The 18,410-nt window shown below is 40.9% G+C and overlaps 1 protein-coding gene across 1 annotated transcript in view; it reads left to right on the forward strand.

The window, feature by feature from the left end:
* Nucleotides 1–18,410, forward strand: part of LOC144682282 (protein bassoon-like) — a 421,222-nt gene that overhangs the window by 16,087 nt on the left and 386,725 nt on the right. Inside the window, exon 2 of the mRNA XM_078544759.1 lies at nucleotides 1,783–2,182. Coding sequence (XP_078400885.1) covers nucleotides 1,783–2,182 — 400 coding nt within the window. The remainder of the gene's footprint in view (nucleotides 1–1,782; nucleotides 2,183–18,410) is intronic.

Here is an 18,410-nt window from a genome sequence, read left to right on the forward strand (position 1 = left end):
GAGTGACTTGCTAGGCCATTTCAAAGGATGTTTCAGAGTTAACCATATTGTTTTGGGCCTAGAGTCACTTGTAGGCCAGACCAGGTAAGGATGGCAGATTTCCTTCCTTAAGCAACATTAGTGAACCAGTTGGGGTTTTTAATGATGATCCCCAATGGTTTCATGGTCACCATTACTGTGACTGGCTTTTTAAAAAAAAAAATCCAGATTAATTGATTGACCCTGTGTCCCCAGAACATTAGCCTGAGCCTCTGCATTACTAGTCCAGTGACCCTACCACTATGTCACCACCTTACCCTAATTAGATACGAAAGGCTGAAATAAGTACTTAGCTTTAAAACTACACCACGTTTCACAGTATGTTTCGCATCAAAATATTAACTATCTTTTTTTCTGCATGATAGCTGGCGAAGCGGAAGTACATGGTTAGCAGTTAAATACAAAGGAGTGGAAAACATTAAGCAATTGTTATAAATTTAAGTTATATCTTGAGACTTTTAAGTAGAATTTCAGTGCATTGAAATCAAAAGTGTAACAACTTCCATTGTGTACACAATGTAGCCACGCTTTGGGTTTTTATTCCTCTCCTGAAAGCAACAATTCATGTTGGGCATCATTCAATAAATGGTGATAATCCTAGTACTGCGTCAAAATAACTGCTCTGTGTGAGCTCATTTTTTTTCCTTTGACTATAGGAGAATCATAACTTAGGTCAGCCCTCTCCTTATTGATGCCATTCTTGAGATGACCAATGCATGACCAATATCTAGGAGATTCATTAAATACATTCACTCCTAGTCTGGGATTTGGTGGAAACTTTCATCTGACATCACCACAAAAATTCAAACAGGAGTTACTGGTTAATAATTGCATGTGGGAATACTAGCTAATTTTGCCATCTAGTGATATTGTCTTAACTTCACAGCAGCCAGAGATCAAAGCCAAGACTATCACCTGAGTCATGGTATAGTTGGATGCAGGTTTGCATCCTTGACTGTTTAACATAAGCTCACAGTCTTGATGCTGATATTAGATGGAGACCAAGAGCAAGGTTCTGTTCTCAAAATGGGAAAATATGTGACTAACCTTTTGAGTTTGCCTCAGCTGATTAGCTCAAGAATGGTATTTGCAGAGCAGGGTGTAAGCTACATGTTCAGTTTTAAAGATGGTACAGCACAGAAGGAGGCAAGTTGGTCCTCATACTTGTGCCATCTCTTTGGAGGAGATACCCAACCATTCCCAGTTCTACAACAGAGGAAAAAAACATTAATAGTGGCTAAGGAGCAGTTACTACAGACAGATCCATAAATTTCAGCCTTTGGTGAACTTGCATTTTTAAGTCACTAAGATCAAATAATGTCCATATCACTGAGATGGGAATGTTTCTATGTTGTCAATTTGCTTAATATAATTTTGGCCTTGAAACTGTGATGTTTATTCCATTGCACTTTGATTCTTGTATCATCTCTTCCTTTTCTAAATTTCAGTGGTTGAATTAAGTTAGTGAGACATTTTTATTCTACTTAAATCAAAGCTCCTCAAAGAATGCAATAGAATGCAATCATCAGATTTTAATTCTTCCACTGAAACTACTTGAACACAATTATTTTCAGAAGTATGTATGTGCAATCTCAAGCAAGGGTAGCTATTTCAAGTTGCAAGAAAAGTGCTCCTTGTCCAAATAAAGAACAATTTCAATGTTTTTTTCTTCTTACGGTGCTGTTCATTTTATAGTTTGAATAATGGTGATAAATAGACTGAGACATGTCTTTCATTTCATAGTGCAAGACCATACCAGAGGGATCACCTCGGTCAGCCTGACACTAAGATTGAGGCCCTCCGACAGACTACTCCCAGCAATGAAAGTGCAAGAAGAATGCAGAGTCAAGGTAGCTCTACACAACAGAACTTGCAACAAGAACAGAGGCGGACTCTCCAAGTTGACACAAGTACAAAAAGAGGAGAAAGGTCCCATTCTACTTCCCCAGATAGAAGCAGTGCTCCAACATCTCCTTATTCAGTACCACAGATTGCTCCATTACCCAGCAGTACTCTATGTCCTATTTGTGCAACTACAGAGCTGAACTCCTCTCCAAAACAGCCAAACTTCAACACCTGTACTCAATGTCGATCAGTAGTGTGCAAGCAGTGTGGATTTAACCCTAATCCTCACATTACAGAGGTGAGTTTTTATTCTTTCTCTGAGCCTGTTTGACTTTTACAAGAAAATTTAATGTGTCTCACATGCAGTGTTGATAAGGTTACCTTTCTTAACTAAAATAGATGTGAGATTGGTTATTCAAACCTGATTCACCCTAAACCATTTTCAGGCACTAACAGCGATCGATGCCCTGTTACTTTTTCCCTACATTTGTACAGAATCACAGAGAAAACAGCCCATGTGCAATATTTAAAACAGAAAAAAAATTAAAGAAATGCAGGGAAAGCAAGAAAATGGGCCAAAAGTAGAAGGTTCAAGTCGAATTACTAGCTTAGATGTAAAAGACCTCTATGTTGTCATTCATATGATTCTACACTATACGCAAGAAAAATATTTTTATTGCTTCTCATAGGAAGTAAAGATCTGATTTGCTTACCACTGAAAACCCTTGGGTCATTGTTATAATAATTACTTCAGTTTAAAAAGGATTGTCAGATGAGTAATGTGGAATAGAACAGTAGGATGCTGATGCCAGGCTAGCTGAAGAAAGACTTATTAATGTGAGCAGGTTAGTTAAATTACATAATTGAAATTCCTTCAGCAGACTTGCCAGGTTTGATTGATGATTCATGTTTATTTAGGCAAGCAGCATTTTACCTTATCTCTCAAAAGTTACTGAATGTGCATGGTCTGATCCTCAAGGGGCAGAAGATTGAATTCCAGGTGTGCTGACGGTCTTATTTCCCATTGGCTGTATCATTTCTTTAGTATGCAGTAAAAATAAAGCCTGCTGTTCATCAAGATTCCTGCTGCCAGTAAAACAAAAATGTCAAATTGTAACTATCCCATGTCTTTTCCCCTTTCTTCAATTTCATGTTTTTCAGTATGTGAGGCCTTCCAGATGTGTAATCTCTCAAAATCACTTGTGTATCAATGTTTCTCCCTCATTGATCACTGCCAAAAAGTATGACTGGTCATTTGTTTTATTGGTGCCTACAGGATTTAAGTGCATACAAAGTAGCAGTCATATCTGCCTCCATAGCAGTGATTGTACTTTAAAGTAGTTCATGTGAAGTGCTTTGGTATGTTTCTGATGTATGACAACACACTTCACAAGTAGAAGTTATTTTCTTTACAGTCAAGTGAGAAGGTAACTTGCTCCATGTCTCCAAGTGCCAGTAGGAAAGATGCAAAAAATCTCTGAAGTGTAATAGCTCATTTTTGCATGCTATTCTTGCTCAATGACTTAGCCCAACTGAGACAAGAACTCTGGACTATGAACTCATGGCTTTCTGGTTGGAATTTAGTTGCTTAGCTAGTTGACATACCACGCACTAAACCACGAGTCTCAGTTTACATGCCTGTCAGTCTAATGGTGGAGAAACTTTTAAAGCCTTAGTCTGAGACAAAATTAATTCTTGCTTGGAAAATATGAATAAATAGATGACAGCACGGATTTGATGAAAGTAAATCATTGATGAAGTAATGGAAAGGATTGATGAAGGTAATGTGGCTCATGTTGCGCATATGGACTTTCAAAAGCCAATTGACTTGTTGGCAGAATTGAAGCTCATGAAATTAGAAGCAGTGGCATGCTGGGTACAAAGTTGGCTTACAGAAAGCAGAGAGTAATGGTGAATGGTTGTTTTTCAGATTGGAGGGAAGTATACAGTTCATACTCAAACTACTGGCTCTTTTGGATATGCTAATGATCTGGAATTGGTTATAAAGTGCATAATTTCAGTCTTTGCAGATCATACAAAACTTGGAAATGTAGTAAATTATGAGATTTCAGGATCACGTAGATTGGTGAAATAGGCAGACACACTGCAGTTGAAATTTAAAGGAGAGAACTATGAAGTGATGCATTTTGGCAGGAAAAATTAGGACAGGCAATATGAACTAACTGGTATAATTTCAAAGGGTGCAGGAGTAGAGAGACTTGTGGATGTATATACTCAAATCTTTGAAGGTGGCACATCAAGTTGAGAAGGTTGTGGCTGTTTTAAAATATATATATTGGATCTTTGGCTTTATAAACAAGGGAAAAAATACAAAAGCAAGGGTGTTGTGCTAAACCTTTTATACATAACCTGGTGGGACCCAGCTGAAATCTATTGTCCAATTCTGGACACCACACTTCAGAAAAGGATGTCAAGGTCTTGGAGAAGGAGATTGACTGGAATGCTATAAGGGATGCAGGATTTCAATTAAGTGGCGAGACGAGAGTAGTTGGGATTCTTCTGCTTAAGTGAGAGAAGGTGAAGTGACAATTTAATAGAGGTATTCAAAATCAAGAAGTATTTTGATTGAGTAAATAAAGAGAAACTACTTTGAATGCTTGATGGATCAGCAGCTAGCAGACGCGGATTTAATGTAACTGGCAAAAGAATCAGGCAAGATGATTTTTTTCACGCAGTGAAATATACTTTCTGACATGATGCGTTTTCAAATGATAACTTTCATAGGAGAGTTGGATAAAAACTTAAAGAAGAAAATTGCAGGACTATGAGGAAAGAGCAGGGGAGTGGAACAAATTGGATAGCTCTTTCAACAAACCTGCATGGGCATGAGGGGCTGAGTGGCTCTTTCTGTGCTGTATTATTTTATGTAATATCAAGTTTCCCAACTTTGTTCTTGTATTCTAACAGCTGAAGCAAACCGAGGATTTTATATAAATGGGATTATTGAATAGCCATACTGTACTACTATCTGAAAAATTTAGCCCTTTCAGAATTGCTAGCGAGAGGGCTTTTTCAGGAGCCAGCTCCATACATTACACTTTCTCTGAGCTGCTCTGGAGACTGAACCGTGTTTCCAGTCAAAGAGGATTAAACTGAATAGCATGTAGCTCAGGTTATCTGATATCTGGTAAGGTGTGTTAAATGTCTTGTAGCTTTGCAGTTCCAAATGCTTGTTAAAATAGAAACAAAAATCTGGTAAACCTTACTGGTGAGAACTTTGCTCCCCACACCAATTCAGAAGAATCATTTAGAAGAGTTCCAGTCTTGTTTCCTGGATTGCCATGCAAAAGCGTGACACTATCCATAGAATCTATACGTTGGACTGTTCCATTCCCCAAATTTTGACCGGACTATGATTTTGGGGAGGTGAAGGAGTGAAAAAAAATGCAAACAGTGAAACGAAAACTGAGGAACTAATATATTGTGAACAATCTGAGGATATTGTCCACAGCTTTTCACAAGATTTTTGCTCTTTGCTTCAAATGCAGGTGCAAACATGTATGTTTCAGCTGTAAAACTGAAGGAGCGTTACTTTGTTGTGCTAAATTTGTGGTGAGTGGTAGTATAGCAGCCTCTTGCTGTCACTCTTCCCCCACCTACTTTTCTGCTCATTGCCTTTCACCATCATTGCACCATCACTGGGCATGGGTGATTCAATCACTAGTTCTGAAAAGTTAACAAAAATGAATCCCTGTTGCATTTGGAACAACATCTGACTGTTTACAAGGTCGAGAGGATGTTCCAGCTGCAGTACTTTAATATAAAATTCATTTTTTTTGGCTTCCTTGGTTATTTGAATTGCATACTTTTTCATAATGTACTGAGGGCATATATCTCTAATAGTCGTTTAGTCGTCCAGAACTTGAGTGTTACTGAAAAAAGACATTTTGCCAAAGATTTTCATCTTGCACTCATCAGGACAATTGCAAGAACATCAATGTCGGGGGAAGAAATAACTTTACACTGTATGAGAAGAGAGTGCTGATTGGTTGGTAAGTGGACTCTGTTTGGTAGAGGCATTGCAATGGAGAAAGCACCAGTTAATGGTGACTGACTGTTAACTGTCAAGCATTGTGTGAAATTTAAACAAGGCAGCTTGACTCTGGTCTAGGCATTGCCCTGAGGAATGAACTAGCAAATGGCTGACAGTTACACTGACAACCAATTTTAAGATTGTAAGTTGGGCTCATAGTGTGGTGCATTTGCGTGTACTGGAAACTACATACATTAATACACAGGGTCCTATTCTTTGCAGACAGAAAGAACATGTGTACACATTGTACCTGTTTCAGCTAAGCTAAAAAGGTGATAGCCATTCGCTGACTCATTCCTCAGAGCAATGTCTTGACCAGTCAGGGTCAAGCTGCCTGGTTTAAATTTCAAGCAATGTTTGGCAGTTAACTGTCAGTCACTATTAGCTGGTGCATTCTCCATGGCAACACCTCTACCTATCAGGGTTCAGTTGTCAACCAATCAACACTCTCTTCTCATACAGTATAAAGTTGCTGCTTCCCTTGACATTCACATTCTTGCAATTGTCCTGATGACTGCAAGGTGAAAAGCTTTGTGAAAATGTCTTGTTTTCAGCAATAATCTCTAAATTAATGCTGATGGTTGCTTTGAGCACATAGGGTCAGTCTATCAGAATGGCTGGGGAAGTACAAGTTCAGTCATCATATAGTCTAATGCATTAGTCCAGCAACTGTAGTTCAATACGTGAAGAGTTCCAGATGATGACATTGAAAGAAAGTGAAAATTCATCAATTAAAAGTAGTTTTCCTTCAAACACTTTAAATGAACATAGATTGTTCATCAGAACTTCTTTTTAACTGAACTCAGTTTAAACATTTGCAACTGCTGTGTTGTTTATCCAGTCACCTTGTTGAAGACTAGCCACCTAATCACTAGTAGATGCCAAAGCCTGCAGTCGTTCTATCTGCTATTTTGAATGCCTTTGGATTGTGCAGTCAGTAGGCAAGAGAAAAGTGCTTGCTGCCATCAGCCAAAGAGGGTTATCAGTTTCATTCATTGGATAGAGCCATGTGAGGTTTCTTAAATTCCGACAATTAGCAGCATTTCAGATCATTCGTGCCATCCATTTACATCTTTGTAGTTTATGTTCGATTTCCAAGCTACTCTGCTTGCCTGTTGTAGCACAATTATACTTTTCCCAGAGGAGGTTGATCTCTCTGGTTACATTGTCTTAATTCTGGACTTTTTTACTTAGTGCATAATTTATTTATCAAGTCATTGATGGCAGCAGTTAAAGGAATAATTCAGCTGTAACAAAAGTATTTTCAATGTAAATCACATTCCCAGCCCGATCAGAAAGTTGCTGCATAAGCAATGATGGACAGATGGACATCCCTTTCCATAGTAGAGGCTGATCGGGAGACATCTAAGCTGAGGTAATTTCAGTAGTTGTGGAGGAATGCAACAACTGTTCAAAAATAGTAATGTTAATTTGGCTCAGATGATTAAACTAGTGAGTGGCTGATCTATGCAGACCTGGAGGTTCTATAGGCAAGATTCTTGGTCAGTATTACTAACTGATTTCAGTTAGAGCTTGTGAAACTGGCACTATAAATTACCTATGTCCTCCCTTGAGGATAGGGAACAGAAAAATCCTCGCCTCTGATCCAGCATGTCCTGCCGAATGTTATATGACATCATGAAAACTGTGGCTCAGCTTTGATGCCACCTGAGGCTGGATCATTTGTCTGCATTTACTATCTGGCTTAGACATGGCCAGTTGTTATTTATGCAAGGTATTTGAATGAAATCAAATCTGTGCAAGTATCCTCTATTAAGAAGCTAATAACTTCAAAATGTCGAGTGCGAGAAAATTAACAGAGAAAGGGTTAGGAAACAGGCAAGCAGAGTAACTTGGAAATCAAACATAAACTACACAGATGCAAATGATTTGAAATGCTGCTATTTGTGGAAATTTAAGAAATTATAATCTATATGGTTGAGATTTTTTTATATCAATTAAAATTATAATACATTTGCATCAAGGGTACCAGACAGGATGAATTTGTATACACAGATGAATAAAGTGCCAGACTAAGCATAATGACTTGCATTGGTATTTATGTGTAACTTTGCCCAGAGGATGCTGCATCATTTCATACTCTGTGGGAAGTTTGTAATTGTCACTTTTCCCTGAGGTAAATTTTATATTTAGCTTTCTTTATGCAACAGAAGTACATCAATTTGAATTTTTTTATGCATACATCACGTGCCTGGTCACAGATGCCTTGAAGCCAAGATCTATTAACCAGAAAGTGCATAATTCATTCTTTGTGGCACAAGGTTTATATTTTCTACTGCATTGTCTATATATTTCTATGAGCCCTTGGATAAGCACATGGCAGATCTGTAATACCATGTAAAGCTATACATATCATGTAAAATCATGGCTAACCATTTTAGAAAGTGTAGAATAATTTCATTTGTCATGCTATTTCAATGGCTATTTGAATAATTAGCTGTTTGAAAATTAGAGAATTTTAATTGCTTAACTCTTGAAGAGGTGAGTCCTTTTTAGAGTAGTTTACCAATGAATGCTTCTCAGATTGCCATCTGTTTTAAATCACTCTTTTGATAATTTTCTTTGAGTGTAGGCATTTTGTTATTTAAGCGATTAATGTGATGGTTCTCCCAAAAAAAACAAAACTTTAAGATACTGGTTTTGAGAAATGGATTGTATTCCTATTTTTAAAAATCGATCAGTATTGTGCACTCTCCCAAATTAGGGCAAGGCTCTATCTACACGGTGTACCTTAACTTCAAAGATCATTGTCTTCATTTCCCACATTAGTATCCTTATTATGGAAACAAATTAAGTGTTTTTTTTCACTGTTAACTCATTATCTAGGATCCAGATTCATGTAGTCCAAATTGTTTCACTTGAGAACCTTTTAGGAACACAGCATATCCTGGGTTTAATGCACCTTTGCGTTAATTATTCCCAATTTTGGATGATATGACAAAAAAAAGGCTGACAGAAGAAACTAATGCCTGTGGAAACTGATAAATTTAGCTTCCTGGATGGCTCATGGATATAATTGACTGAGCCACTCAGATTAGAAGTTTCTCGGTTTAATCTATGGTATCTGCTGATTTTAGTGGGTTTTCAGGTACTGGGAGAAGGTGGGGGAACAGCAGTTGGTTTCAGCTGTTTTTCAGTAGCCTCAACAACCCTGGGTTAGGAAATCAGACAGTGCTTCTGAATGAGTTACCAGTCATAAACATAGATAACAATATGAGGATGTCTGAAAATGGATTGAGTTAGGTGATATTAACATTAGTCTAGAAGCTTGAAGAATGGCTATGTGGACAAGCTCTCAACAAGCATAAGTGTACTTACTTGGAATACCGCTATGACTGGCAGATGCAATAATGCAGGTATGATGAGGTTCTGTTCTAGTGCTGTTTCAATGGTGTGTTATCACTGCCCATTATACTGCTGGTAGAATGTAACAGCAGCATGAAAATTTGCATTAATTTTCTTGTAGGATCCTGGACTAATTTGTTGTGATCCCAATGCACTGCTCCATTGTTCCTGAAAATGCTATGTTTGTGAGTTTTCCCTGTTTAATTCTTTCGGGATCAGCATAATATGTGGCAACTGAAAACTAGGGCTAGATAAATAAGCCTCCATGGTGCCAGCAATTCACTTGTTTCAGGACAGAATTTGATTAAAGTGACAGCGTCTTTTGTTCTGTTGTATCTGATGTATAAAATTGAATGAGCAAATTATTTTAGTCTTTGGTTAAATTAAGTTGTGACCAGTATCAGTAATGGTGGAATGATGTTCTGCCATAACTGATGAGTTTGAAAATTTTTATAACCAGTGTCAAGAGGCCAATATAAAAACTAATGAATATTCAAACATTCACAGCCTTTAAAACATATTTTGTATTATCAATTTGCAGAAAATTTGAATTGACCTGGAATTTGTGGGATTTTTGAAGGCAAACTGTCAGTGTGGTTGTTACCACTTTGAATTTGACCACAACTTCAGGAAACCCAAGCACAGATTAACATGGAAACCCTGAAGTTGTGGTCTGTCATTCATTGCTGCACCACAGACTGCTTTGGGGGCCTCTCAGCTCTGAGCCGGCAATCAGTGAAGTCAAACATCCTGGATGTTTGAAATGACCCTTTCCTTTGAACCCAAAGTCCACTCAGTGTCTGCAATAAAGTTTAGAGCCACTCATGGCCAGCATGGGATATTGGCATGCCATGCACCTACAAAACAAGTGAAGCATATATCATTTTGGCACTCACATCAAATGAACATAACAATATATGGTGTTAATGGTCACACCAGTAAATATATAAATTCTCTTATCACTAATAGAAACCCCATTAAAAGAAAATTAAGCCTTGTTTGGTGAGGTGTAAACTGGGTTTTTAACAAAGATTTGAGTAACAACTAACTTGGATTGACTCATTGTTAGCCCTCTTGTAATTTGCCCAAGTGTCATCCTCTGTCCATGTATACCCATTTCCAGGAGAGGCCCTGTACATTGTATGTGAGCCCAGACTGGCTTCGTTTCTTTTACAACCCACTCCACTCCCATGTTGTTATCTGGTTAAGAAATTGTAATGCATCTATTGCCCCAAGTGAAACCTTTGAAACCATAATCTTTTAACCTGTGTGGCACAGTAGCATGGCACATGGACATTGATCTTGACTGACGCTGTTAGAATAAGCCTATCAAAATGCAATTTTAAAAGTTTGACCTGTAAGCTATTCAAAATATGTTGGTATGTTACTGCCATCTGCAAAATATTAAACATTTTATATGAATTTTGATGTCCATAACCAGAATTTCAAGGCAGTGTAAGAGTGTGTCGAGAGTGCAGGCCATCTTGTGAAAGATGCTGTTGGGTGAACCCAAACAGTAATTCACAGTGGAGTTGATAGATGTCTTTTGCCAAGAAATGCCACTATGCAACAGAAATCTATTAAAAATTGTGATACTAATTAGAGCTAACAGCTTTCAAAATGAGTGAGTTGTTTAACCTGTACTCAAGGTATCAATCTTTGTCTGCTGATCATTCTGTCTTTTCCACCGTTACACATCAGGTGTTTTTACACTATTGCATTAACATCAACTCCTAATAAGCAAATCTTGTGCAGCTGATAAGTAGGTTTACATTTGTTACTGCTATCCGTATTCAGTCAAGTGTTGCACTAACCCATTTCTTTGACTCCCTTTACCTGCTGCTTCCAAAGTACTTGGTTGCCTTATTAATGCGAGAAGTTGATTCAGCATGTTAACATTATTTTTTTCATAGAATTACATTCATAATAACACAAGAAATAGGAGCAGCATAGACCATATGGCCTGTCAAGCCTGCTCCGCTATCCAATATCCCTTGATTCCCTGAGAGACCAAAATTTTGTCTATCCCAGCCTTAAATATATTCAATGATGGCGCATCCACAACCCTCTGGGGTGGACAACTGCAAAGATTCAAAAGCATTGAGTGAAGACATTTCTCTTCATTTCGGTCTTAAATGAGACTGTGCCCACATGTTTTAGATTGTTTCTCATGGTGAGTCAATCTCTTCATGTCTACCCTATAAAGTCCTTCAGAATCCTGTATGTTTCAATGAGATCGCATCTCATTCTTCAAAACTCCAGAGAATATTGGTCCAATTTACTCAGCCTCTCATCATAAGACACCACTCATATCCCAGGGACCTATCCAGCGAACCTTCACTGTAAGTAACTAATGTAAGTATGGCCTTCCTTAAATATGGAGACCAAAACTGCACACAGTATTCCAGATGTGGTCTCACCAAAGCCCTGTACAATGGTAGCAAGACCTCTTTATTCCCATATTCCAATACTCTTGCCCATTTGCCTTCCTAATTGCTTTTTGTTTTCTTTACTCTTTCATGGGATGTGGGCATGGTTGCCCGTCCTTAATTGCCATTGAACTGAGTGACTTGCTCGGCCATTTCAGAGGGTGGTTAAGAGTCAAATGTAGGCTGGACCAAGTAAGGATGGCAGGTTTCCTTCCCTAAACCAGGTGGGTTTCATGGTTACCATTTTTGTTTCAAGCTTTATATCCCAGATTTTATTTATTGAATTTAAATTCCGCCAGCTGTCGTGGTGGGATTTGAACCCATGTTCCCAGAGCATTAATCTGGGTCTCTGGGATCCTAGTCCAGTGACATTACCACTAAGCCACCATCTCCCCCAGGTGTTTGCTGCACCTGCATGCTAACTTCCTGCATTCCTTGTACAAGTACACCCAAGTCTTCCTGAACATCAACACTTACAAGTTTTTTGCACATTTATACTCTTCTATTCTTACGACCAAAGTGATTAATCTCAAGCTTATCTACATCATACTCCATCTGTCATCTTGTTGCCCACTCACTTAACCTGTCTATAGCTTTTACAGTCATGCAAATATGCTGTTTGGCCCTTCCAATTCCTGTTGGACTGGCAGCATCTGTGGAACATACAAACATACAAATTAGGAACAGGAGTAGGTCATTTGGCCCCTCAAGCCTGCTCCGCCATTTGGTAAGATCATGGCTGATCTGATTATGGCCTTAACTCGACTTTCCTGGCTATCCCCGATACTCTTCGCTCCCTTGTCAGTCAAGAATAAATATATTCAGTGACCTTGCCTCCACTGCTGTCCGAGGAAGAGAATTCCCTTGAGGAAAAAACATTCTCCTTATCTCCGTCTTAAAAGGGAGACCCCTTATAGTTAAACTGTGTCCCTTAGTTCTAGTATCTCCCATAAGGGATAGAAACAGACTTAACATTTCAGGTCAATGATCTTTCATCAGAACCCTCAGAAACCGTCCCTGTTGGTGTTTATCTTCCATATGAGCAATCATCTTAATCCTATTTACCCATTGTGTACCCATCACCCTTTATTCCCTCTTTCTTTAGCTCCCTATTTCTTAATGTTCTTCTGCAATGTTTTAATCATTAACTAACTGGTATTGGATTCGATGGCCTCAAAACCCTTGGCTAATGAAGAAAAAAATCTCTTGTACCTAAGCCCTGACGTTCTGGCTCCATAAATTGCTGGGACCAGCCTGTTTTTATTTAGTCTGTCCCATCTCTGAGTAATTTTAAACACTTATATAAAACCAACTTTTAATCTCCTCCTTTCCAGTGCGAACATCCCAGTTTTTCAAGTCTTTCTTTGTATTTGCATTTCTTTATACTAGGCAACATTGCTCCTTCTTTATTGCTTCAACGTCTACCCTATAATATGGAGCCCAAAATTGCACACAGCACTTTAAACATGTTCTTTGTGTAGATATACTGACATGTCTTGATTTGCAGTAAACTCAATATTCCATTAGCTTTTCTTATGGACTTCATCACTTGTGCTATTTTCTTGTGAACTTGTACAGAATGTGTAATTATTATTTTTCCTTTGCAATGTACACTTATGTTAACTAACATTGAATTCCATCTGCCACCTTTTTGTCCACTCCTCCAGTTTATCATCTTGCACTTTGTTCCTCAAAATAATTTACTATGCCTACTATTTTAGTATTGTTTACAAATGTGAACACTACTCTTTTAAGCTCTATATCCAAAGTATGATGCAATGCTTTGTCATGATTTTAGGATGTAAAATGTATGGGACTGAATTCTTGCCTGCCCTTAGCCCGTGTACTTTTCTTTCTTCATTAGAAGACGAAAAAAATGCAAGGACAGGCATACACTATTCAGTGTCTCCAATCTCCTTTTGCTCATTTGAAAGGTGTTCAATTGGAGGGGGGTTGGTGGTGGTGGTTGTGGGTGGGCAGTTGGGCGAACTGCAGGGAGAGACTATATTTGTGAACAATACTAGCTTTCCATTTTCCAAATTCTCATTTTACAGGAGGGTCAGAATAATATATTATATTGTTTGGGAGTGTGATTTTTGGACTGCTTTCTCAAAAACCCAGGTTAAATAAAATAGTCCAATGTTCATCAATAGAAAGATCTAGCCAAGCTGGCACAGAGGTGGTGCAGCTCAAGGAAGGTTGCCTGAGTCTGGAAGAGTGGTGAGGAAGCCCCAGCAGCAGTGGAAGGGGCCCAGGCTGCTCAGGTCGTCCCTCAGGAGCAGAGCTTTTGCATTAAGTGGGCGTGGAGGGCCATTGAGGCTCTTTGGAGGTACAGTCTATGACCCTGGGCCAGTGCAAAAACCGGCCCTATGTGACCAAAGCCTGCTGAAGAAGAAGTAGTAATATAGCTGGAAAAGAAGACCATGAAGGCTGAAACTGGGAGCAGAGCTGAGAGCAATCTGCAAAAATGTGCCTTTGGTGAAAATGGTACCTGTGGACTTGGGTGGAGTAAAGCTGCTGTTGGATGGGAATCGGTGGCCAAAGCCAGTCAGAAAAGGAGCTGGAACCCTACCTGATGAAATCGGAATTTTGAAGGACTTTGTGGTTGAAATTGATCAAATCTATGCCGAGTGGGCTGTCCAGTAAATTTGTAAGATCTGTCTTTGTTATATCTGCTATTTAATGCGTTCGTTTGTTGTCACCATAGCCTTAGTGGGGCCATTGGAATTGTCTTGTTTCTTCTCCGGCTTTCTTGAAGCCTTCCTTAGTTCACATCTGATTTTTATTGTTCTCCTGCTTTAATTTCTCAATTTCTCCTTCAATTGTTGCCAGGACAAGGCTTTTGGGCTTTCGTTTCCAATGTCCATACTTGACTATCTTTCTCTCTAATTATACTTAGCCACCCTTTTGATTCCTGAACAACTACTTTTGATCTAACCCACTCATTTGTGCCTCTGTCCTATCCAGCTGATTCTGAACATCCTCTACATTTCAAAAGCTCACAACCTTCTCTTGAGAGTCCAGCTCTTGCATCAATATAATGCAACATTCCACGCTAGTGATGTGCTAGACATTTTTTTAGTTTCGTGCAAAAGCTTCAAGCTTTTGGACTTCCAGACACTAATAAAGTCACTGGTCATGTTTCTTGCTATAGCTAATCTAACTTGGATTTCATGCTTGGATGTAACTTTGGTGTTTATCATTGAGCCAAGGTGCTCAGCCTCTACTTCAGTGCTTCCAATCTTGACGTTTAACATGTAATTTGTAATATATATTGACTGCAATTTGCCTGTTAATCCCTGTTTAATTTATGTTGATTCTGGTTTGATTGTTCAAGTAAAAGTTAGAAAAAGTGAAACCTTGTCTGTTGGTTTATTCATTTAGTTTGGTCTCCACAGAGTTCATAACAAACTTTTAAACTTTTACATTTTTGCTATTGACCTAATAATGTTCTTATTAAACCGTTGCTCCTCACTACAGTGCACCAGTCCACTGACTTGAATTTGTAGTAATTTGCTAATGCGGCTGACCAATAGCATAACATTGATACAGTGCATACGATCAGCTTCTTGAGTTGTGTACATGGCTAAAGTAAATTCTATAAGGGAGGAAGCTCTGAGGATACAGTTAATGATGCACCAAGCCCCTTTTATTAAAATGTTTGTAATCTTTATATCGAAGTATTATAATTGTTCCATCCATAATTGTTCTGATTAAACATTAAGGCCAGAATTTTCCCGTTAGTGTACCGGGCAGGCCCCGCATGCCACTGCGTAAAATAACGCACGGTGACATCGGGCGATCATCCCAACGTCACCGTGTGCCATTGTTATATTTATGTGGGCTGGCGTGCAATGTTCCCTGATGCGCAACTGCCATTAATTAATCACGTAGTTAAGGCCCTTGTGGCAGCAATTCATTGCAATTTTTCAGGGCCCGTGCAATCTTCAGGGCGTCGCACGGGTGGAATGGGCAGGCGGGTAGGAGACATTTGTGTAAACCTCATCCACGGGTGGGACAAAAGGGGTGAGTGGGGCCGCAACTGTTATCTGTCAGATATTTAATTGTGAAAGTTACTTATACTTGCCTCTGTGAACAGGAATACTTCAAAACTCATACCAGCTTCTTGGACAGGAGTAAAAGCCTTCAGGTCAGGACTCTACAGTAAAGATCATTTTTGGGGCCAGCAGGTTTCAGGAAGCCTTCACTTAGCCTGGGAATGGGAATTTGCTCTCCACTGGAGGTACCTCTGAGGAGGAAGGGAGGTCCAGAAGACTGAGGCGGCCATGAGTCCACATTCAGCCTCCAGGGGAGCCACTTTTGGGAGGAGAGGTGCAGGTACAAGGAGGCAGGGCCAACATTAAGTCCAAGGCGGAACGGGCCGTAGAAGACGCCACTATCCTACTGCCAGGGTTTACAGGTGGTGAAGCAGCTACCTCAGTATTTCTAAGGTGCAGTGACGAAGGAGGCTCTGTCTCAAGGGAGACAGTCACCTCCGTCTGTCAGATGGTAGGCCCTGAGATCTGTGCCAACTGTGTGGGTGGGCAGCCCACGTCAGTGGCGTTAAAGGTCACAGCTGCCCTCAACTTCTATGCCTCCAGCTCTTTCCAGGGGTCGGTGGGTGATCTCTGCGGAGTCTCCCAATCGGCTGTCCGCACTTGTGTCAAGCAGATGATAGACACTCTGTTCAGGCGTGCATTGACTTTCATCCACTACTGCTGGGATGAGGCCAGCCAGGCAGAGCGAGCCAGAGGCTTTGCAGCGATTGCTGGCTTCCCCCGTGTCCAGGGTGCTATAGACTGTACACATGTGGCCATCAAGGCGCCAGCAGGTGAGCCCAGTGCCGCCTTCAACAGGAAGGGATTCCACTCCATGAACGTGCAGACAGTGTGATCACAGGATGCTGATTCTGCAAGTCTGTGCAAAGTACCCAGGCAGCTCCCACGATGCTTACGTACTTGGACACTCCCAAGTGCCAAGGCTCTTCAGTGCTCCAGCCCAGTTGAGTGGATGGCTACTGGGTGACAAGGGCTATCCCTTCAAAAGCTCATGGCTCATGACGCCTCTCTGTCATCCAAGGACAGAAGCTAAGCAGCGGTACAATAGGAGCCACGTCTCCACAGGGCTGCGGTGGAGAGAGCCTTTGGTCTTCTCAAGATGCGCATCCATGCCTGGACTGTTCAGGGGACACACTCCAATATCCCCCGGATTGTGTGCTGCTGATAGTGGTTGTATGCTGTGCTCTCCACAATCTTGCACTGGAAAGGGGCGACACAATGGACGAGCAAGACATAGACGCAGTTGCTCCGGATGCACAGGATGAGTCCAGCAGTGAGTCCAAGGATGAGCGCGCACAGGAGAACGCTGGGGGGCATAGACACTGACTCAGGCATACTCCAGGGACACCCGGGAGGCTTTAATCCAAAGAATCTTCAGCTAGCACACCACAGATGGATCTTCAACACACACCAGGGCTGCAGGCTCCATACTCGACACTTGAATGCTAAATCTGCCTGGATACTAACATTACCTAAGGCCCTTGTGAATAAAGCTCAATGTCAAACAACTCATTCATAACATCATGAGTTCCCGTCCACCTGCAGAAGTAAAGAATCACCCTGAGGCATGGCAACATGTCAAAATTTATTGAGATTACAAAAGTAACTTCAGAAATTAAAAAAAAGTGTTGCACATCACACCAAGTCTTAAATGAACTAATATGGAGCAACATAAAAGCACCAGTGAGAAACCCATGATGTGCCTAAGGTGCCTTAAATTTACACTTATGGGTGCTATGCCTAGGTGCTGTCCCCTCACTGGCACTGGCACCTGAGACAGCCTGCTCACTGTACTGTACTGTTGGCGTCGGTGATCTTGGTGGTCATCCTCTTGGTCCTGCCTAGGAGGGAGTGGCCAGTTCCACAGCTGCCTTCTCCCCAGTCGCCATAGCCTCATCGGATGCCATGGCACTGGCAGAGGGGCGGAGGAGCTGCTGCCCTCATCCGAAGCCTGTTGTGAAGAGCTCGCAGAGATGACAGGCAGCTCCTGTGCCGATGTGAGGTCCCTTCAGACTTCCCTGCTCACCGTAGATGGATGGGCACCGAGCTGGGATACTTGGTGCCCAAACCATCTCCCACACGGGCCATGACCAGCTGAGGTCAATGCTGCTGTGAGGGCTTGCAGATCTGAGCGCAACCCCAGGAAGCCCCTGATTGTTCTCCTGGAGGAGCCTTTACACGAGAGTTGCCACTCTCCTTGGAGAAACCGTAGCACTCGGCCATGAGGCTCATTGCATCGGTGATGTTCCACGTGGGCTCATCCAGCATGGGCACTTTGCCATGCAAAGCTTCATGTATCTCTCTGCCAGATCCTTCCGCATATCATGCTGCAACTCCCGCATTTGCTGCCTCGTGGATGACTCCAGAGGCACATCATCAGCCATCGACCGAGCATGTGCCTGGTCCCTTGCAGTCCTCCGACTGCCGGCACCCTGAGCACTCTCTGTCTCTACCCATACCTCAAGTGAGCGTGAAGTGCTCTCACCGCTGTGCCCCGGGACAGTAGCCAAAGATCTAATTCCCACTGAGGTGCTAGTATCTGCGCTGGTACCTGCCTGGCAGAGATGGTGTGACGCTGGCAAGTCGATTTCCTCTGGGCCCTCAGGTGTGAGATGTGGT

Source organism: Cetorhinus maximus, chromosome 6 (assembly GCF_964194155.1).
Source record: "Cetorhinus maximus chromosome 6, sCetMax3.hap1.1, whole genome shotgun sequence".
NCBI lineage: Eukaryota > Metazoa > Chordata > Chondrichthyes > Lamniformes > Cetorhinidae > Cetorhinus > Cetorhinus maximus.